We start from the raw sequence: 22,001 nt of genomic DNA on the forward strand, positions 1-22,001 counted from the left end.
ACTATAGTCTGGCCCTCCGATGGTCTGAGGGACAGTGAACTGGCCCCCTGTTTAAAAAGTTTGAGGACCCCTGCCCTAAACCCTTGGAATTTCCCTGTATCTTGTTAGGTTAATGAGGTGACTTTTGGAAGCACATAAGGATGGGGGGCTGGTTGCCAGTGGAGCCAACCATGTGATTAGAGGGTTGGACTTTGTGTCCCATCCCCATACATCAGGAGTGGGTAGAGATTGAATCAATTACCAATTCCTAATGACTTAATCATAACTCTAATGAAGCCTCCATAAAAACCCAGAGGGGCAGTTTTTGCTGGTCATTTTGTGAGAGCTTCCAGGTCGGTGAGCACGTGGAAATGCGGGGAGAGTGGTGCACCTGAACAGGGCCGAGGGGCTGCCTGCCCTTTCCTGGTGCCTTGCCTTATGTGGCTCTTCTATCTGCCCCTGAGTCATATTCTTTGATAATAAACCTGTAATCTAGAAAGTAACATGTTTCTCTGAGTTCTGTGAGCCTCTAGCAAATGAACCAAGCCCAAGGAGTGGATCATGAGAATCTGATTTATTAGTATAGCCAGCTCTGGTTAGAAATACCTGGGCTTGCCCTAACCGGTTTGGCTTAGTGGATAGAGCATTGGCCTGCGGACTCAAGGGTCCCAAGTTCGATTCCAGTCAAGGTCGTGTACCTTGGTTGCGGGCACATCCCCAGTAGGAGGTGTGAGGAGGCAGCTGATCGATGTTTCTCTCTCATTGATATTTCTAACTCTCTCCCTCTCTCCCTTCCTCTCTGTAAAAATCAATAAAATATATATATTTTTTTTAAAAAAAAAATACCTGGGCTTGGCGGCTGGCTAATCTCTGAGGTATGTTGGAGGGTGGGAGTGGTCTTATAGGACTGAGCCCTACCTGTGGAATCATCTCTGTCTTCAGGTAGTGTCAGAATTTAGCTGAATGATTGGATACCCTGCTGGCATCTGAGAATTGCTTATTGGTGAGGGACCCTCCTATGTTGGGACCCCAATTTCAACCTATAAAAAGGATAGAGAATCACTTATAATCCTGGAATGCTGAAAGCTAGAAGTTCCTCAAATTTCTGAGGGAATATGATTTTCATACAAATTTTGTGCTCAGAAAAACCTTGAATCCAGCGCAAAATGTCATTAACATAAAAAGTACAAATTGTCTCCTGTGTCCCCATTTGCGTAGTTCCTGTGCAGGGGTTAGAAAGTGAATGTCCAGATTGGGTCAGGAGCCCACCAGCTCCCAGAGGAAGGTCTCCAGAGTAAATACGGAACGGATGATGGGTGACCTTGTGTGCTTGAGAATTAGGAAAATTTATTGCAAGGAGTTTGACATATCTCTTATAGCATTTGGGGGGAAATAGCAAAATCTATATATATAAAAGCCTAAGCGACCGAACCACCGGTTGACTGGTTGCTATGATGCGCACTGACCACCAGGGGGCATATGCTCAATGCAGGAACTGCCCCCTGGTGGTCAGTGTGCTCCCACAGCCAACCTGCAGCTGGCCAATCTCCCGCAGCCAGCCAACCTCCCTGACACCCCCCCCCCCCCCCCCCCATCGGCCCCAATCACTGGCCAGGGCGAGGGACCCTACCTGTGCACAAATTCGTGCACTGGGTCTCTAGTAAGTATATGAAAGAAATGACAGGCCCTGGCTGGGTGGCTCAGTTAGTTAAAGCATCATCCTGTACACCAAAAGGTTGTGGAGTTGAGTCCTGGCCAGGGTGCATGCCAGTCAGTGTTTCTCTCACACCGATTTTTATTTTTTTAACCCTTACCCAAGTATATGTTTTTACTGACTTCAGAGACCGAGGAAGAAAGAAACATCGACCAGTTGCCTTATGTACTGTTTGTTTTTATGGGGTTTTTTTTGGTTATCAAATAATCTTTAATTGAAACATTTTCCTTTGTAGTTCTTAACTAGCCGGACATTCTGCTGCACCACTGTTGATACCATCTATGATGTCATAAGGGTGGCGGCCATCAACATTGCAGCCACCAGACTGGGCAGTCCCCAGGATCTCTGTAATGGTTCCAGAGAGTTCTCTAGCTAAAGATCAGTGCCACATTTGTTGGGCAGTGATGACAATCTCGGCAAAAGGGATATTTGCACTGTGCTTAATGTTTTGTTTTGGTTTTTTTTGCTTCTTTCCGTCTCTTGTCGGTTCTTTGAGGGCTTTGATGATCAAGGCAAAGGCAGAGGCACTACTTCCATCTGGGCCTGTCTGTTCTGAATGGTCAGTTTCACTGTAATCCTCAGACCGTTCCAATCACCAGTTGCTTTGTCGATGTCATCACCAACCTTTTTTTTTTTTTAATTGATTTCAGAGAGGAAGGGAGAGGGAGAGAGAGATAGAAACATCAACGATAAGAGACAATCATTGATCGACTGCCTCGTGCACATCCCATGTTGGGGATTGAGCCCAAAACCTGAGCATGTGCCCTGACCGGGAATCGAACTGCAACCTCCTGGTTCATAGGCCGACACTCAACCACTGAGCCACGCTGGCCAAGCATCACTAACCTTTTTTGGAGACAGGCCCAAGGGGCCGATCTTGGGGGCCAGGGCAGATGTGGCACACACTTCCCCACTGTTGCACCTCGGGTATATGACTTTGATTTCATTGGGGTCGAATTTCAGCTGCATGGTGGAGGCAGCTGGTGTCGGATGAACCCGATTCGGGATGACCGAAGAAAGTTGCACCTGAGCCTTCTCCGAGCCAAAAGGTTGATTCTTGTATGTGCCCTGACCAGGGGATTGAACCCATAACCTTGGAGTATCAGGACAACACTCTAACCAGCTGAGCTACCCAGCCAGGGCAGGCTGCCAGAATTCCTTCTGAAGACTTTAGGGGAGAATCCAGTTCCTTGCCTTTTCCAGCTTTTGGAGGTTTCTGCATTCTGTGCCCTGTGGCCCCTCCATCTGCAAGGTGCAGCCCTCCAACCTCTGTTTCCCTTGTCACCTCTCTGCCTGCCTCCTTCCAAACTGAAGTACCCTTGTGATTTCATTGGGCCGTCAAATTAAGGTCAGCTAATTAGTATCTTCAATTTCATCTGCAACTTTAATTCCCCCTTACCAGTAAAGTGAATATTCACACGTTAGGGTGCAGTCATCCTTGAGGGAGGGGTTGGTCTACCTACACAAATGAGTAAAGGCCAAGGATGCTGCTAAATATGCCACAGTGCTCAGTCCAACCCCACAAATGTCAATAGTGCTAAAGTGATAGATGGGGCTTCTGACTAGGAGTGGGCAGAGGGAGCACTCCTGAGAGCTGAAATTTATCTTGATCTGGGCAGTGTACACACAGGTGTATACATATGTAACATGTTAAGATGTGCACACTTTGCCCAGACATTGTGGCTCGACCCAGGAACCAAGAGGTCACTGGTTCAATTCCAGGTCAAGGCACATGCCTGGGTTGTGGGCTCAGTCCCCAGGAGGCGGTCAATGGATGATGTTCCTCTCATCAATGTTTCTATCACTCTATCCCTCTCCCTCCCCCCCCCCCTAAAAATCAATAAAAACATTTAAAAAAAGATGCATGCACTTAAAGTGTTACACCGCCTTTAAAAAGACCACCAATTTGCCAAAACCGGTTTGGCTCAGTGGATAGAGCGTCAGCCTGCAGACTGAAAGGTCCCAGGTTCGATTCCGGTCAAGGGCATGTACCTTGGTTGCGGGCACATCCCCAGTGGGGGGTGTGCAGGAGGCAGCTGATCGATGTTTCTCTCTCATCGATGTTTCTAACTTTCTATCCCTCTCCCTTCCTCTCTGTAAAAAATCAATAAAATATATATAAAAAAATAAAAAGACCACCAATTTTAACAATAGCAGGTAAGTCTGTGGTTTCAAAATGAGGTAAATACTAGAAGAAACAGCTTCAGGAGTTGGAAGCAATTGCTCCTGGAAAGCAGAACTGGCATGTGAAAGGGTAGCATGGGGACGTCTTTATTTTTCCCCTTATATTAGAATTTGATGTGTGATATATGATTTTAAAAATGACAAAATGGAGCTCTGGCCAGTGTGGCTCAGTTGGGCATCGTCCCATGCACCAGGAGGTTGCTGGTTCGATTCCTGGTCAAGGGCACATGCCCGAGTTTTGAGCTCAATCTCCAGTGTGTGTGTATGTGCCGGGGGAGGGGGGGCATGCAGGAGGCAGCCAGTGGATGTTGGGTTTTCACATAGATGTTTGCCTTCCTCTGAAATGAATAAACTATTCTTTTAAAAAAATGACAAAATGGAGAGATTTGCTCATTTACTGTGTCATTAGGATGGAATTCATACTGGGAACCAGGCTCTGTGCCTGGGGTTGGGACCATGAGTGCAAAGCAGACATGGTCCCAGCCAGTGGGGGGGGGGAGGGGGCGCCTTGGTGTGGTGTTGGGGAAAGTGGAGTGCAGATAGTCTGAAGCCATGATCAGTCGCTGTCTAGGAGAGGCTGTTGTGTGGATGCAAGGAGAGGTGATTCTCCAGAAAGGAGAGCTCTCATGAGCTAGTAGGAGCTTCACCTCCTACCAGGGAGGTTTGGCTCCTGGCCTCTGGTGGTGGGAGGGATGGCAGAGGCTTTGTCACTGAGGCCCTGGGCTCCAGGCTGGACAGGTCGCTGAGTCCCTCCTCTGCACTCCAAATTGGGAGCCCCCAGCGTTCATCAAGCTATTCTGCCCTTTATTCCCCCAATCCAGCCCTGGGCTCCCTCTCCCGCGTGCCTTCCGCAAACTTGGTGTATAGGGATGACACTGACCTACCCAGCCAGGGCCGAAGAAGTGGTCTGAGGGGATCGTGACTACAGAGGAGGCTGGAGGTTGCCAGGCCCTTATTCTGCCCAGGCCAGGGCTGGGGTATGAGGAGGGTCTGACTATTCTGGAAGACTTGGGGAACCACTAGCCCCTTAGGGAGGGCTTGTTGTGGCCAAACTTGTGGTTTCAAGCATCTGTTCTGCAGCAGCTAGGAAACGGGTTTGTGGGGAGAAGCTAGGAGTGGGAGGGGAGTGTGTGAGAACAGATTTGAGAGCTGTGTTACGTAAAAATAAGGAACAGTCCCTGGGGAGGAGATACAGAGAGGGTCCTAAATGGTGCAGAGGGCCCCCCACCAATCAGCTCTACTTTACCCAACCTGGGCTCTGCCAGCCTCCCTGTCTTTGCTCTGCTGGTGCCCCACCAAAACGAGCTCTGGGCCCGGCCGGTGTGGCTCAGTGGTTGAGCATCTACCTATGAACGGTTAGATTCCCTTCAGGGCACATGCCCGGGTTGCATGGGCTGGATCCCCAGTGTGGGGCGTGCAGGAGGCAGCTGATCAATGATTCTCATCATGGATGTTTCTGTGTCTTTACCTCTCTGAAACCAATAATATATATATAACTGGCTAAGGGGCATTTCTTTGCCCCTGCCCCCCATCCCTGTGCCCTGGCATTTACTCTTTGGCGGGAAGAGGGGCACCCTTAGGGTAGCACCAACGTAAGTTCTATCTAAAGGCCTACTCAGCCCTGGCTGGTCTGGCTCAGTGGATAGTGTCCGCCTGCGGACTGAAGGGTCCTGGGTTCCATTCTAGTCAAGGGCACAAGCCTGGGTTGCGGGCTCGATCCCCAGTAGGGGGGCGTGCAGGAAGCAGCCAATTGGTGATTCTCTCTCAATGATGTTTCTATCTCTCCCTCTCCCTTTCTCTCTGAAATCAATGAAAGTATATTTTAATAAATAGATAAATAAAATAAGGCCTACTCAGCTAGGGTGCTCCAGTAACCCACATCCAGACGCATCAACCTGGGCTCCTTTTCTCCCTGCATCCCTCCCCCCTACTCTTGGGAACCCAGCGAGTACCGCGGGGGTGAGCAGGGGTGGGGCCAAGGAGCAGTTATAGTTAGACCCACCAGAGTTCAACTCTTGGCCTGTAGCTTTCTGCGCTCAGACTCCCAGATACCCCAATTCCACCTCACACCCAGATCCAGCTGAGCCAGCTCCCCGAATTGCCGCTGCCCGCAGGTGCTGGTATAAAGCACGCGGCCAGTCCCGGCGACCCCCGGGTGGGCCGCGCCGCGGTTCTGCTCCTGAGGCTGCGCTGCGCTGCGTCCCACTGCCGGCCCCCTTGCCTGGGCACTCCAGGCCTGCGTGCGCACTCCCTTGGGCCATCTGCCATAGACACCCTCTACTCCAGGTTGCGCCCGCCAAGCTGTCCTGCCTCCTCTGGGGTTCAGAAACCATGGGAGGCGCGACTCGGGAGATCCCGCGCGGGGCTCCCCGTCAGGGCGCCCTGGAGCCTGCGCCTGAAACCGAGCAGCGGCTGGTCGCCGGTTCCTGGACCTCAGCGGAGCAGGCCGGGTACCGGGGAAGGGGAAGGGGGCTGGGACGGCAGCGGGCTCGGGAGGTTTGAGCACGGAGCGCAGACCCGCGTGCCCAATGACACCTTCCTGCCTTTTCATCCCTCATTACAAGCGGTGGAAGGCTTTTGTGGAGCAGGGGTGGGGGTGGGGTAGTGGAGGGCGCACAGCCCTCTCCCCATCGTCCTGCTGTGTTCTTAGAGTCTCCCGCTCAGCCTTGGTCCCAGCAGCGAACTGCCTTCGCGGGCCTCGTCTTGCTCCGGGGCGGTCCTGAACTCAGCCCCTGCCCTCGGCGCCCCGGAGCCTGACCCAGGCATGGTGGCTTTGGCCTCCAGAGCGCGAAGCTCTGGCTAAGCCGTGCTGTTTGATCAATAGAACTAGCCTGGTTCCTGCGCCTCGCGTGTGACCCTTTTCCTCTGCTATGTGTACTTTGCCATCTAGCTTTGGGGCGCAAACAGCCATGCCCACCCCCTGGAAAATGTCAGGAGCTTTCTCGCTGCCCAGTAGAATCTAATACCCCCCCTCCCCCCCACCCCCATGCCTGGATCTGTATGTCCAAGAGGGATGGATGGAAGAGGAGAGAGAGAAACACTACCTGGGCCTGGGTTCCTTTCTCCCTTCTCTGCCAGTTTGCCCCTCCTGTTTCGGAGGTGGGGGTCATCAGGCCAGGCCCTGGGGTCCCCAGGAAGGGAGGAATCTGCCCTGGAGAGGGGTAAGTCAGACCCTGGGTTCCTGCTGTCATTCACTAAGGTATAGAGGAAAGCAGGAGCTCATACCTCACCCACTGAGATGGAGCGCCCCCCCCCCCCACCTCACCCCCGCCCTCAGCTTCCCTCACTATGCCCCCTGGCCAGGTTGGGGAGATTAACTTTCCCAAAGAGGTGGGATCTCAAGACCTGGCAGCCCACCCAACCTTTCCCTGATCTCCCAGCATTCCTTCCAAACCTAGATTTCCTAGGAACCCCTCCCTCCTCTCAGCAGAAGGCTTCTGGAGAGAAAGTGGGAACCCCTGCCCACTTAACAGCCTTGCTCTCCCCCTAGGGAGAAAGAGCCCCACCACTGAGTCCCCTTGCCTCCTCAAGGACCCTCTACCTCTTATTCCCCTCCGCATTCCCAGTTATTGGCTCCAGCCCCCTAGGCAATGTGCTGTGCCATCTTGAATAGCAAAGACCTCCTCTACCTGGTCCCCTCCCAGCTCCTCCTTCACAAGTATCTGGGCCCCTCCACCTCCCGCTTTCTCTTCAGCTCTTCAGTGTGGGTTCGGACTCCCACAACTGTCCTGGACCTCACAGCACCGAGGCACTGTGCTCCTTGCTGTTTGCCCTTGGAGCCCTCTGCAAGGTCTCCCCTTGGGACACCCAGCAAAGACTGGAGGAGAGGTGGTCCCCTGTCTGGCTGGCTTTGGGATGCCCATGTGGAACCAGCCCCACCCTGCCCTTTGGCCTCTGGAAGCTAACCCTCATCTCTCCTCACTGGCACTTCCTCCTCATCTGGATGCGTCCTCTGCACGTGATCCCCTAATGTGGGTGCCCATTTTAACTCCACTCTCTCAAGTCTTACCCTGAATTTATTTACCCTGATTCCACTCAGGTTTTTTTTTTTTGCCTCAGGATCCGCACTGGCAGAAGGGGTGGATCCACACCTCTCAGGTCCTCTTTCTCTGAGCCCACTCCTGCCCCTGCTCCTCCTTGAACTTGTTCTTTCAAACCATGGACTTACTGACCTCGTCACACCCAGTACACATTAAAAGGGTTCCCCACCATTGGTGGGATGAAATCCATCTCTGGGTCTGGGCCCCAGGGCTGGACCTGTCCCCCACTCTCATTGCTCCCTCCCCTCCCCACACAGCTTGCAGACATCGGGCAAGTTCCAGCCCCGAGGTCCACCCTGAAAGACTCCTGGGCTCCAGGCTGGGTTAAATGCCCCTCCTTCGGGCTTCCCTAGCCCTGGGCCTCGCCTCCCCTTGCCGAGTACACAAATCCCCGTTTCCATGGTTCTCGGAGATGTTTCCCCAGTGCTCAACGTGCTTGGCATCTAGTGGTCAGCAAATATTTGGTCACAAGTGCTGGAGCACTTGGTGAAAGGCCAGATTTCCTGTTGCCTGAGGTATCCCAGTCCAGAGAGGTTGGTGCTAGGTAAGGTGAGGGAGAATAGCCCATTAGGGGCTCTGCAGCGTCTTCGCTTCTCTGCCTACCACTCATATGGCACCTCTAAGTCCCTGTATTGCAAGCAGCCCTATCGCGCCGACCTCGCTCCAACCCCCACTTCACAGAGCTGGACCCTGTCGGCGTCAGAGGGGTGGAGCCTGGGGCAGCCCTTCGGGCCATGCAATCCCACGCACAGCCAGCAGGTGGCGCTGCGCGGCTGCGCTTCTGGGCTACAGCCCGCTCCGCGCCTCCAGCGGTGGGGGCGGCTGGGGTGAGTCGCTGGCAGGACCCGAGCGGGGTGGGCGGGGCATGAACGCCCCGGCGTCCTCGGTGGGCTTCCTGCGCCACCTCCCTCGTTGGTACTCGTGGTTCTCCCCTTCTCTCTCCCCGTCGGTCTTGTTGCAATTTCTTCCCGTCACCCTGGTCCCGCTGCTCAATTCTGGGCTCGGAAGAGAGGCCTGATGTCGTCTGCGGGAGGAGCCCTAAGCCTGAGGTCCTAGTTATCCCGCGGGGCCATTACTGCCATTAGGGAGGGAGGCGCCGGCCGAGGAAGCTCTGGGCCATTACACAGGCGTAAGACACTCCCCCCCCCCCCCCCCCCCCCCCCTCCGAGAGGCACGAACCCATCCTCTGACTGTGACCAGGCCTCTTCCCACTGCCACACCCCATGGGAGTCACCGCCCGGGCCCAGGCTCCGCCTATCGCTGGGGTGTTGCAGCAGGGAGCTGGACTCAAAGCTCAGAGGAAAGCCCCCTCCTTACCCAGGGTGGACCGAACGACTGTCCAGGGGAGGGGAGCACCGGAAGGTCTCCTCGCCCTCTATCGCAAGGTCCGCGCAGTTAGGTGGCAGGAGTGGGGGAGGGCGTGGGGGAGGGCATGGGGGAGGGGGACCACCCAGACCACCTCCAACCTGACTTCCTTCCGCCTGTTGCCCGCCTCACCGTCCACCTCCCCAATTCCTTTCCCAGAGACCCCAAACAGCGCACAGCTCCTGGGCACCTCTCAGCCACGCTCCTGGTCCTCTGCCTTTGCGTGTTCTGCGTCTCTCACCTTCATCACAGCGCCTGAGGCTCAGGCTGCAGGGAACTTGGGGAAGAGTTTGCCCAGGAGAGCTGCTGGTCGCCCTTCCTCCGGGCTGTTCCTCGAGGCCCTCCACACTGACCCTGCTCCCTCTCACTCATTCCTGTTCCCCCTTTGGAATTTTTACCTGCAGTTCTCCCTGCGCCTTTATTTATTTGCTGTTGTTACCCACTTCCTTTGTTACCCACCCCCTTCCTTACTCTTGTTACCCTCCCTTGTATTTTCCGGCTTTGGGGCCTCCTTTGTTACTCTTGGATGCAGCGTCTGTGCCTGGCCCCTGGCTGTGACCACACACGCCCTGTTCCCCCCTCCCTCCAGCTGTGCTGTTCCCATCCGTCTTCGCTTACAGGCTGAGTCCTTTGCTGTGGAAGGTAAAAAAGGTCCAAGGCTGACCAGGAGCTTCTGTCCCAGGGAGTGAGGAGGGGGTCTCCAAGCCTTCTGACCCAGGGGACCTTGTCTGGTGGTCTCCCATTGGGCCACCTCCTTCAACTCTGGTGTGGCCCCAAAGCTACAGACTGGCCGGTCTTGGATGGTCCTCATTGCTCTGGGGTAACCCTCATGGCCCGCACTGATCCTCACAGCCTCCTGATGCAGCAGCACGAGGTTGAGTACAGGGAAGCCAGTCACAGGCCAGACAGACAACCTCTGAACAGGCAAACAGACAAATGGAGGTGGCCAGCCAGATGGGAGCCTATGGCAGCATCAGCCAGGAACTCAGAGGTGGGGTGGGGGTGGGGAGTAGCCATGCAGTTTTGGCCTAAGTGGCTTTTATGGGCAGCAGCTGGGGTGTGGACACCCAAGGGGCTTTGGCCCAGGAGGCTGCCCAGAGGCGGGCCCTGTGCTTGGGTGGGAGCTGGGAGCCCAGGCTGAGGGCACTGGAGAAGTCGCAGCAAGGACTGGGCCTGAGTGGAGCCTGCTCCCGCCCTCAATGGGGAACTGTCTGGGCTGGCTGTGCCTGACTCCTGGGGACCAGGTATGTGCCGGGGAGGGGTCCACTGAGGGGGGCCTGCATCCAGTTGTCTTCCAATATCTGAAGCTGTGAAGAGTGTGGACTTGGAATCTCTCAGCCCTCGGCTCAAGAGGAGCTGGGGAACCTGGCCTGAGACTCTTCCTTCTCCAAACCTCAGTCCTGATCTGTAAAATGGCCTGAGCCTTTAGGGTTGTTCCAGGTAAAGTGCACTCAGAGGCAGTGATTCTCCATGTGATTATATTGTGTGGTTGGCAGAAGGGGGCACTCTTTCTGGGAGGAGGTAGAGGCTGGGGAGAGTGGGGATGGAGGCAGGGGAGGACTGGGGGCAGAGGAGGGGAGCTTCACTGGTTCCTACGTATGAAAACAGCTCCTGTGAGTGCTGACCACAGGCCAGGGCTCAGATACCAGAGTCCTCAGCACATTATATCCCAGGTCAGGGTGGGGAGGAGGGTAGCAAAGACCGAGACCTTCTCATCTCAGCCAGACGAGTGTACTTCCTTACCCCACCCTTCCACTTGTTCAGTCACCCACAATGGACAGGAGTGAGGGGTCCTGAAACAGGGAGAGGATGATGGGAATGCTTAATGGACACACTCAGCACAGATCAGGGCAAACACTCCTGGGGAGGGCCAGGGAGTCACTCAGGTACTGGCCTCCAGTAGATAGGGAGGGGCTGCAGTCATGTCACTTTCAAACCTCTCCTCCTGCCTCTGGGACCGTCCTGGGACTGCGCTGGGCCAGGGCAGCTGTGGGCACAGGAGGGACCCAGATTCACGGACGGACAGCGGTGCTAGTGGTGCTTCCCAAGGAGGGTGGGCAGAGCTGCAGCCCTTGTTGGTACCCTTTGTCTCCTGTGTGGGACTCCTTGGGCCCCTGGACCCTTCTCCATCCCGCTCCCACCTCTCTATCTTGGTGCAGTGCCCTGCATGCAGTAGGTGCTCAATAAATGTGCCTGGAACAGAAGGCAAAGGTGCTGACGCCAAGGAGGCTGTCCCGAGTGGGGGCGAGACAGAGAGGTTCCCGGGGATTCTGAACCCCCAGTTCCTGCAGCCTTCCTCTGGGCTCCCCAGGGCTGGCAGGGTGCCGAGATAGGGGCGAGGCCAGGATGGCTTGGACCCAGGGCGGGGGCGGAGGAGGCGGGGAAGGGGCGGTGCGGGGGCGGTGTCGCAGCCTGAGCTCCAGCCCCAGCCCGAGGCGACGGGAGCCGAACGGGAGGCGCGGAAGCCAACACCGGGTCCCCGGCGCCGCCGTCGCCTCCGAGCCGCCCGCGCCCCTGGCTTGCTGGCGGCGGCTGTGAGCGCCGAGGCCAGCCCCTGGCCCGCGGGTGGATAGCCAGCGCCATGGCCACCCCAGAACCGCTGCGGCCGCGCCTGTGCTGCCTGGTGCGTGGCGAGCAAGGCTACGGCTTCCACCTGCATGGCGAGAAGGGCCGTCGCGGGCAGTTCATCCGGCGCGTGGAGCCCGGTTCCCCGGCCGAGGCGGCCGAGCTGCGCGCTGGAGACCGCCTGGTCGAGGTCAACGGCGTCAACGTGGAGGGCGAAACGCACCACCAGGTGGGTGCCTGCGCCCCGTCCCAGCTCGCCGGGCCCCCTCCCCGGGAGCGCGACCGTGGAGGTACCAAGGACCCCCCGGCCGGCGCTGCCTGCGCCCAGGCCTCAGCTCCCTGCTCCCGGCCAGGAGGGGGTCGCACCAGGGCCTGCGTGCCCCCAGCCCCGCTCGAGGAAGTGGGGGACGGAGCCACGGAGGCAGCGGCCGCCGGCCTCCTTCCTAGCACCCCACCCCCTAAGCTCAGCAGTCCTGCACCTCCGAGGGGGAATCCTGGCAGGGAGGGGCCCGCACTGCGGTCTAGATCTTCAGGCTTGTTCTGGCCTGGGTGCACCAAGTGTGGAGGTGACGGGCAACTTGTGTACAAGCTTGTGTACTCTTCTGAGTATGAGTGTGAGTGTGCAGGTTTCTCAGAGGATCACCCATGTGGGCAGACAACTATCTACTAGTGTGTGAACCTAGGAAGTGTCATAGTAAGGGCACACCTGCGTGTGCCCGCATCAGTGAGTGTGTATGGGCTGGACTGTGTGCATGTGAATATACAGGTCTGCATCTAGGTGTGTGTGTGCATGGACAGGTCTGTTTGCTTGGACATGTATATGTGAGCTGCGATGTGTGTTGGACATGTGTGTGAGCTGGGCTGCGTGTGAAAGTACACAGGTCTGCACGCCTGGATGTGTGTGAGCTGCACTGTGTGTGTGTGTGTGTGTGTGTGTGTGTGTGTCCAGGCCTGCATGCTGACCCGCTTGGCTGTGTGTAGTCGTCAGTGTGTGTTGGCAGCCAGGGTACTCGTGGGCGTGCTGGCTGATGGTGCCTGGATCCCAGCGGGAATCACTGCTGGTGACAGCACATTCCTCTCCTTGGAGGCTGCCTGGCCCTGCAGGTGTCCCTGGCCGCAGCCCCTGCCTCCTGCAGCTGGAGATGAAGGCCAGAGGGAGGGCAGGGTCTCCTCCCTGCAGGCTCTGACTCCTGAGGGTGTCCACCTCCCATGCCAGGGACTCACCTGGCTTGTGGACAGCCGCTCCTGCTCAGGTTCCTCTGTGTCCCCCCTGCACCTCTGCATCCACGATCCGTTTGGGTGCCCAGCCCTGGGGTCTAGAGATTAACATATTGGTCCTTGGCTGAGACGGGAGCTGAGCTCCTGGGCCCTTGTCTATCCATCTGTCTGCTGTCCTGTCTTCCACCCAGAATGTCAACCTGATAAGGCTGTTTACTGAAGGAAGGTGGGGGTCAGGGCTAGAGGGCTTGGCTTGACAGACCACAGGGAGAGGCTGGCAAAGGTGGCACCTGATCACTGTTGAACAGTCAACTGCCACCCTTGCCCCTGCTTATCCCAGGCTTCTGGGTGCTGGTCTAAGGACTTCACAAGCCCTGACTGGGTAGCAGGGATAAAAAATATCTCTCTTAAAAAATATATCTCTCTTATAAAAAATATCTCTCTTTCTCTCTCTCTCTCTCTCTCTCTCGCTCGCTCTCTCTCTCTCTCAAATAAAATAAAAAATAAAAATTCAGTATTTCAGCCCTGGCTGGTGTGGCTCAGTTGGTTGAGCGTCATCCCCTGCACTGCAAGGTCACCGGTTCTATTCCTGATCAGGGCATGTGCCCAGGTTGTGGGCTTGATCCCAGGTGGGGGTGCGTGCGGGAGGCAACCAATTGATGTCTCTCTCTCTCCCTCTTCCCTCTCTCTCTAAAAATGAATTTTAAAAAAATTTAAAAAAAATTTAGAACTCCACACGCAGGACCCCATGGGATCCTCCTCCTGTCCCCGGAGGGAGGACATGCAGTTAAAGCTCCCATCCTACAGATGAGAAAACTGATGCTTGGAGATGCTGAGTGACTCCTTTGGGTACCACAGTTGGGAAGCAGCAGGGTGCTGCATGGGGAGAGAGGTGGGACAGGGAAACACGGGTCTGGTGCAGACCCTCCTCTCTGTTGACAACTTCTGCCAAGCAGCTGATGGGAGCCCCATCTGCTCTCCCCCGGCCTTGGGGTGGGGATGGGGATGTTGCCCTCCTTACTCCAATGCGCAGTGCTCCTTCTCCCTGCAAGGCATACACTGGCATGCATGCCCCATGGACACCCACATGCTCTAGACACACAGGCACCTGCACAGACACACAGATGGGCCACCTATCACACTTGCCCCACAGTTGGACCTGCCCCTCCACACCTCTGCCTGCTGCGTCTGAATCCTGCTTACGGCATCATGTGTGGTACCTGAGAGGTGCCTTGCCACAGGAACCCTGCAGGTCCAGCAGGAATGGATCTGTGCTCATGGTCTGGAGCAAAGAGAGGGCCTAGAGGCAGGGATTTAGACTTCCATGCTCCACCACTGAGAAAGACAGAAATGGGCACAGACACACCCAGACTGACACCCAGGGAGATGCCTCTCTTTCAAACCCAGACGGAGGACAGACCGACACAGATAGACGCACGCCTGCACAGTTGCCTCACCCAGCTTCCCACCCCTCCTGGAGAGGACCCTGGGCTGAGGCAAGGCCTGGGACCACACTGAGGCCCTTGTCTCCTGGGCCCTCATGTCAGGAGCCCCAGGAGAGGAGGGAGGGAGCTGCTGAAGCCGGGGGTGGGGGGTGGAGCCGCCAGGCCTCTTGGTCCAGCCACCCACCCCTAGTAGGTCAGCCTGGCCAGCCTTGGGTGGTGCCACTGTCCATGTGCTGCCCAGAGAGCTGGCTGCTGACCCACCGCCACCCGCCTGTCCCAGGTGGTCCAGAGGATCAAGGCTGTGGAGGGGCAGACGCGGCTGCTGGTGGTAGACAAGGAGACGGACGAGGAGCTGCGCCGGCGGCAGCTGACCTGCACTGAGGAGATGGCCCAGCGAGGGCTTCCACCCGCCCATGACCCCTGGGAGCCAAAGCCGGGCTGGACACGTGCAGGCAGCCTTGGCTCCAAGGATGGCCAGAAGGTATGGCAAGATTCTGCCCACAGGGACCACCGTGGCTGCTCCCAGAACCATCTTGGCCTCTCAACGGCAGTCTCTGTTCCCGGTTCCCTCCAGAAGGCACTGTCTCAGCCTCTTCTGCCTCTCAGGGCCCTTCTTTGCCCCTGGTGACTGCCCTCTTGGCTATCCTCTTTCTGCCCTGAGACTGTGTTAAGCTGGGTAGGATGAGGGCAGCCTGGCCATTCGCCCCCCAGCCCTCTTCCAGGATGCTCAGAGCCACCTGATCTAGGTCGGGGCCACTCTGACAAGGCCCCCTCCCCAGTCGAGGGGCTAAGGAACCCACCCTAGGGAGGGGCTGCTCCAATGTCCTGGGACTGAATGAGCCCAGCTCTGTGCCTGTGTCTGGTGTTTATCCGTCTGACTCTGTCCCTGTGTCTGTCTCTAGGCACCTGATTGTTCTGTGAAGGCCTTGGGGGTGGGGGCTGGCCCTCCCTGGACAGTGTATGGTTGGGGGCACCAGAGGAGTCTCCTCTCTAAGCTGAGTCCGCATCTGATGGTTTACAGGCTGGGGCACCTCCCTCTTCTCCCTGCCCTTCTCCCCATCCTCAGGCTGGAAGAGCTGGAAAAGAATTCACCTCCTTCTAGGTTTCTGGGCCTGGGGTGTGTGTGTGGGGTGGGGGGGGGGGGGCGGGGCACAGTGATCCTACCTGGGAAGCATCCGGACACTGGGAGGAAGAGCCTGGGGCTGCTAGTTGCTCCCTCCTGGAAACCCCATGTTAGTGTCTCTCATGTCCTCGCTCCCTTTTTTATTTTTAAAGAAAAATCAATCCCTTTAGGAGATTCAAGCCCAGGGGTTCCCCAGATCCCACTTTGAAAACCACTGGCCTAAGTCCAGTGGAGGTGTGAGAGCTGAAGTTTCTGGGTGTGCAGGGGATCCCAGCGCCTGCCTTACCCTGTGCCTGTGACCTGGACTGGAGCCTAGGCCCGTGTTTTTGTTCTAAAGGGGCACGTGTGCTCCAGGACAGAGAACCCCTGGGCGGGTTGGAGCGGGGGTTGTCTCAGGTACATGGTGCCGGGCCCTGTAGTTTGCATTTTGTCCTGGGGCCGGCGAACGCTGGAATAGGGGGTGTCCGGGTCAGATTTGTGATTGCAGGGGGGTCCTGGGATGGGATGCTGGCTGGGCCCCTCCCAGGCCCGAGGGTTGAAGCCTTCCTCCTTCTTGGGCATCTCACACGCCACCCCCAGGAAGTGCCCCGCCTTCCAGACGTTTGTCCATTGACTTGGACACAAATGGCTGAGTTCACCTTCCTGTGGAAAAAATTCCCCCTCAGGCCTTATCTTCAGGATGGGGTGGCCCACCTAGTCCTTGGGTGGAGCCTTCCCCCTCTGCTATTTCAGGCTCCGGGGCTGCAGGAAGCCCTGGGAGGGGGCTTCCTCTGGGTGTATTTTTAGAGGAACAGAGTGGGGCCTGGCTGGCAGGTCCCTCTGTGGTTCAGGCTGGCCAGACGAATAGAGACCCCCAATTTTGTTGGCTGAACTCGGATCATCAGAAGGAGGCACTGGGCCTTGGGGTGGGGGGGTGGGGTGCGATGCTTGCGTGCAGGGCTCTGCTCTAAGGTGGGAAGGTGCGTGTGTGTGGTTTGCTTTGGTGCAGGATGAGGGGCCCATCCCTCGTGCCCCTGGGAGGTAAGGGCTGAGCTGGAGTCAGGGCCCCGGAGGCCACTTAGACCCTCTCAGCCTGTTACCTCCTGTCCTGGGGCTGGGAGGAGAGGCGGAGCAGGGGAGGACACTAATGTGGCCGGCCCTGGGGGCTGTCGGGGGCTGTCAGGGCCTTGTCCGTGGTGACTCAGTCCCAGGCCAGACAGGGCTAGGGGTGGCTGCATCTACCGTGCAGCCAATCCGGAGAGTGATGATAGGGGACAGCCCCCACAAGAGCCAGGGCAACTAGCAACCAGTGGTGCCAGGTGGGGGCACTGGTAGGCCCCGGGTCCTCACAGGAAGTCTGGGCCCCCACCCTCTGGTTTTGGAGGCCCTTGGGGGCTGAGAGTGAGTGAGTGGTGGCTGCTTGGCATAGGACCTTGTCCTACAAGAGGGCTCCTTGCTCCTGCCTCTGCCCCGGGAGCTGCAGCAGGACTGTCTCCTATTCTGGGTCGGGTTTCCTCCCTTACCTCTCTGTCTCCCCAGCCGTGAGTCCTGGGAGCGGGGCAGGGCCTTCCAGCAACTTCCTTCCCTTCTTGGGACGGAAACCTAGCCTGTGGGGGGGTGGGGCCTGGGCTGGAGCCTGAATAAGGGAGGGGGGCTCAGCCACCACCCTGTTCCCCAGAGTGACTCAGCCCCATGTCCCCACCTGTCCCTGGGGAGCCTGGGCCTCAGTGGGAGGTAGATAAATGGGGTGGCAGCCTGGGCCAGCCAGAGAGCTCAGGCCACGCCAGCTGGATGCTCACTGTCGGCCACTTCTATCCCGCCTCCATGGCCCACTCCTGGAATTCCACACCACCCGCCCTGGTCTCAGCAGCCCCTCCACCGAGCCCATCCCAGGGGCTTGTGCAGGTTAGGTGTGGTGGGGGCCGGGTGGGCAGTGAGGACCCCAGCAGCCAGTTTAGCCTGTGTCCCCCAGGGTTAGGAGAGGGGACCCTGGTGTGAGCAAGCTGGACCCTGAACAACAATGGGGCTTTTCTCAGCCAGTGCTGGTGAGTCACCATCTGGAAGGGGGGGCACAGCCTGGCTCCTGGGGTACCCCCATGCCAGCCTCTTTGTCTGGTTACAGGCACAGCTGGGAGGCCAGGGCTTGTCCAGTTCTGGGGCGGCCCTGCTGGGAGCCGTGGGAGCCTGAGGGCCTGGCTGGGAGAGGGCAGGAAGTGCTCCGAGCCAAGGCTGGGAGTGAGGAATGTGAGCAATGCGCCGCCCGCCTGCGCCCCCTCCAGACCCACTGCGGCCTGCTCTCCCGCAGGGCCCCCCTGCTGGGTCATTGCATTGCAGCCCCTCAGCTGTGCGTCCAGGGCCAGGTTTGGTGCTCCGTGGGCCCTGGTCTCTCATAAGGAGAGAGATTAAGGCTAGACGTTAGGAGAAAACTCCTGGCTTGTGTGATGAGAGGCAGCTGTGCTGGATTGAGGGAGGGATGGCCAGTATGGTTTTGAACCCAGATGTGACTTCAGCCTGGCCTTACGGCCCGGGATGCCCCCAAATCTGTGCCTCCCCCCCCCAAATTATTTTCTCTTTTGGGGGCCTTGACAGATCCTGCCCTGAAGGTTAATGTGGAGGGTGTAGGAAGAGGCCACGGGGCCCCATAGCACTGGGCCATCCTTTCACAGGTGTGGGTTGCCTTATGTGTCTGTGTAGCATGTTTGCGAACATATGTTTGGATATCTGGTCTCTTTGACCGTGGGATGTGCCTCTGCTACCTGGGCCCATGCCCACATTCCGGGCATGGTCATGTCCCACTTCCAGGTTCCATGCTTGGCCCTGGCCCTGGCCCTGCTCTGTCCCAGCCAGCCTTGGGGGGCCTGTGCTCCAGCGGCCTGTACTTAGAGGCGCCTCTGGGGAGGTGTGGGCCCTCCTCAGAGCTGCACACTTGTACCTCCAGGTGTGTCTGTGAGAGTCTCTCACCCTCCGGTTCAGACCATGTTGCCCAGCTGAGGCCCCAGGGAACCGAAGAGCAGCAGCTCTGCCCCTGGAGCTCTTGGGGTTATAGGGCCAGATGGTGGCCTGCAGTGGGGTCCCCGGGGGCTCTAGGCAGTCTTTGGGGGTCAGGGAAAGGGTCTTGGAGGAAGGGCACAGGCTGGACAGGAAGAGGGTGCTCCTGACAGGCAGGAAGTGCCTGGCCGCGCAGCAAGGCACCCACCCGGTGAGGAAAGGACCCACACTTTCGGTCCCACAGCTGGGTGGCCACCAACCGGCAAGCCAGAGCATTCCCGGTCAGATTTGGGGTTTGGAATCAGGTTGCAGGCCTGGAGGCTGGAATGGCCCAGGGGGTGGCCGGGGCTGTAGGGGGGCAGGTACCCAAGGCCTGGAGACCTTCCCTGAGGGTCACCCCCAGCCCGACCCAGGGTCCCTCCAGCACCCTTAAGGGAGGGGCCTGGTGAGCACTCCCACCCTGAACCCTTTCACCTGCACGCGCACTGGAGCCCCGAGCGTCCCGGGAAACCTGAGCTGCCGCCTGCCTGCTCACTCCGGCCACCGCCATGTTTAATTGAGCACCGGTAGCCGCTGGCCACTCAGCACTGTGGTCCCTGACGGCCCCGGGCCCCGGCTGGGTGGGGGTACTGGGGCCTGGCCCCTGCCGGCAAGGCTCCCTGGCCACGGCCCTCCTGCAGGATGCCAGAGGTAAAGCGAGGCAGGGCCCTGGGATGTTGATGGGGGACCCCCAGGGCACCATAGGCCCCTGAGTCTCAGCAGGGAGGGCAGCAGGGCAGGCCCACCCTCGGCCCCGTCACTGGGCTCCTGCCGCAGCAGCGCAGCCGGCCATCCTCCAGTCTCTGGGCGCGGTGGGGGTAGGGTGGAGGTGAGGGTGGCTCCAGCTTGCTCTGGAATGTGAAAGCAAACACAGTAGCACTGCCACCAGCCCTGTGGGAGAGAAAACAAAACGGCCCCTGCACTCGCAGGGGGAGGTGGGAGGGGGGCTTGCAGGCAGGGCCCATGAGGACAGCCTGGTGTGTCTGTGCAGCATGTTTGCGAACTGGGACACTGAGCTGAGTGGCAGCGGGTCTCGCCTGGCCTCTCCTAGGACCCTGGCCTGAGCTCAGTGCTGTCCTGGAGCCTGTTAACTCTCCCAACATCCCTAAGGCCCCTGGCCCTGTCAGAAGTCATTTTGGGGTTTGGGAACTAAGACTTTGCCTAAGATGTTGCAGCGGGAGCTCAGTCACAGGCAGCCTAATGCCCCCCGCTCCCCCCCCCCCCGGGTGTGGGTGTACAGTGTTTGTCTCTGCCACTGGGCAGGCCTGATGCCCAGTGTGGGGTTGGGGCTCCCTCCTGCCCACCACCACTGCTGTGCTGCACACTGGGGGCCAGAGGCTTTGGGGTGGTGTCAGTGGCCTCTGGGGTGGGAGACCGGAGCTGAAGATTGTCCCGTGTGCCTGCAGGATGTCAATGGGCCCCCGAGGGAGCTTCGCCCGAGGCTCTGCCACCTTCGAAAGGGCCCTCAGGGCTATGGGTTCAACCTGCACAGTGACAAGTCGCGGCCAGGACAGTACATTCGTTCGGTGGACGTGGGCTCGCCGGCCGCCCACTCTGGCCTCCGTGCCCAAGATCGACTTATTGAGGTACCCATCACCAAGGCTTTGGGGTGGCAGGTGCCTGTGTTCGTCTGTGCCCGTGTCCCCTGTGTGCATGTCTGTGCCCGTGTCCCCTGTTTGTGTGTGGGCCCCAGGTCCTCCCTGGGAGGAGGGGAGTTTCTGGGAACTTGAGCTGGCATTCCTCTTGCTGCCGTGGCTGGTGACAACATTGATGAATATTTGATGCCACACCTGGCCAGGCAGCTCGGGGGGCTGGTGGGGGCCTGCCCTCAGTGCTGTCCTGTGCTGCCGGCGGCAGGTGAATGGGCAGAATGTGGAGGGACTGCGCCACGCAGAGGTGGTTGCCAGCATCAAGGCACGAGAGGATGAGGCCCGGCTGTTGGTGGTGGACCCGGAAACGGACGAGCACTTCAAGAGGCTGCGGGTGACCCCCACCGAGGAGCATGTGGAAGGTGGGCGGCTGCCCTGGGGGTCTCGGGTGGGGGGGAGCGTGGGGGCTGGGCAGCCCTTGACACACTGTCCCCACAGGTCCACTGCCATCACCTGTCACCAATGGGACCAGCCCTGCCCAGGTGAGAGGATGGGTGGAGGTGGACAGGGTGGGTCCAGGAGACTGGAGTGGCACCTCTAGGGGTCCCCAAGCCTGACAGAGCTCCCCCATATTTGTCCTTGTATATTTGAGGTTGTGACACCCAATCTGGCCCGACCCTCCCAGCGGTAATGCCCTCTGTGGATCCTGTCCTGGGTCAGCCACTCCCCAGCCCCACACGGCACTCCGGCCCCAGGGCTACTGCCCTTGCTGTTCCCTCTGCCCAGCACTGTCTGGCTACCTGGAGTGTCCGTCTCTCCTCAGGAAGCTGTCCCTGGCTTTGCCCCCGGTGACGTGCATGTGGGTGATTCATGCATCAAAATAGCTCCTCCCCATTGTGAATTGGCCAGGGCCGGGCCACCTGCCTGTTCACTGTTTAGTGTCCAGTGTCCTACCTACACTAAGCCTGGAGCATAGTAGAGGCTTGGTGCCCACTGCCGAATGGAGGAATAAATGCAGCTCTGTGTGTGCGGGTGTGTGTATGTGAACACTAGTGACAGGACAGGGCAGGGCCTCTGAAGCTACTACACCTTGCCCTTGGTTTCCCAGCTCAATGGTGGCTCAGCGTGTTCATCCCGAAGTGATCTGCCTGGCTTAGACAAGGACAATGAGGTAGCAAATGTCCATCCACTTCCTCTGCTGTGCTTACACTCTGGGGGGCGCCAGAGAGGCCTTTGGGGTGGGTATTTATGGAGCTTTCAACCTGGACAGTGGGCCACTGCCTCCAGGAAGCCCTCCTGGGCTCGCTACCTCAGCCCCACCAGCTGGCCTCTGGTGTGAGCTCCCTGGAAAGGGTTATTTATCAGTGTGGGGCTTGGGTCCCGGGCTCACTCTGGCTCCCTGTCCGCCCCCAGGACCGCAGCACCTGGAAGCACGACCCTTTTCAGGAGAGTGGCCTCCACCTGAGCCCCACGGCGGCTGAGGCCAAGGAGAAGGCAAAAGCCACCAGGGTCAACAAGCGGGCCCCGCAGATGGACTGGAACCAGAAGCGTGAGATCTTCAGCAATTTCTGAGCCCCTCGCTACCTGTGTGCTGGCCCCGGGCCTTCTCCCTGCACGGACTTTGGGCCTCCCTCCTTGGGCCCAGACCAGAGCTCCCCAAGCCTCAGTGGACTGGAGGAGGTGCATCCTCACCCCCAGAAGCCGTGGTGGTCCCACCACCACCCAGGAACCAACCCACATCCCAGTGAGTCCCTGTCCTGATCCCCCTACCGT

General features: G+C 58.3%; 1 protein-coding gene and 1 pseudogene across 3 annotated transcripts; one reads left to right on the forward strand and one right to left on the reverse strand.

Moving 5' to 3' along the window:
• Positions 1–1,931: 1,931 nt before the first annotated feature.
• LOC114233341 (60S ribosomal protein L12-like) lies at positions 1,932–9,529 on the reverse strand (annotated as a pseudogene).
• Positions 9,530–11,718: 2,189 nt separating this feature from the next.
• Positions 11,719–21,907, forward strand: NHERF2 (NHERF family PDZ scaffold protein 2). Of its 3 annotated transcripts, XM_028152970.2 has the most exons (7): positions 11,719–12,076; positions 14,791–14,991; positions 20,046–20,225; positions 20,497–20,650; positions 20,727–20,770; positions 21,337–21,399; positions 21,642–21,907. In XM_028152970.2, the coding sequence occupies exons 1-7, from the start codon at positions 11,864–11,866 to the stop codon at positions 21,798–21,800; spliced, it is 1,014 nt and encodes a 337-aa protein (XP_028008771.2). In that variant the 5' UTR covers positions 11,719–11,863; the 3' UTR covers positions 21,801–21,907. The 3 variants fall into 3 exon arrangements, with proteins under 3 accessions (XP_028008771.2, XP_028008772.2, XP_028008773.2); XM_028152971.2 differs by lacking the exon at positions 21,337–21,399; XM_028152972.2 differs by lacking the exons at positions 20,727–20,770; positions 21,337–21,399 and having other exon boundaries at positions 21,642–21,782.
• Positions 21,908–22,001: the final 94 nt, after the last annotated feature.

Source organism: Eptesicus fuscus, chromosome 4 (genome assembly GCF_027574615.1).
Source record: "Eptesicus fuscus isolate TK198812 chromosome 4, DD_ASM_mEF_20220401, whole genome shotgun sequence".
Taxonomy (NCBI): domain Eukaryota; kingdom Metazoa; phylum Chordata; class Mammalia; order Chiroptera; family Vespertilionidae; genus Eptesicus; species Eptesicus fuscus.

Excerpts from the sequence above, each read along its gene's own strand:
- NHERF2 (XM_028152970.2), top strand. The coding sequence starts at position 11,864 with ATGGCCACCCCAGAACCGCTGCGGCCGCGCCTGTGCTGCCTGGTGCGT. Across the intron at positions 12,077-14,790 it reads AGGGCGAAACGCACCACCAG|GTGGTCCAGAGGATCAAGGC; the intron begins GTGGGTGCCTGC and ends CGCCTGTCCCAG. Across the intron at positions 21,400-21,641 it reads GCTTAGACAAGGACAATGAG|GACCGCAGCACCTGGAAGCA; the intron begins GTAGCAAATGTC and ends GTCCGCCCCCAG.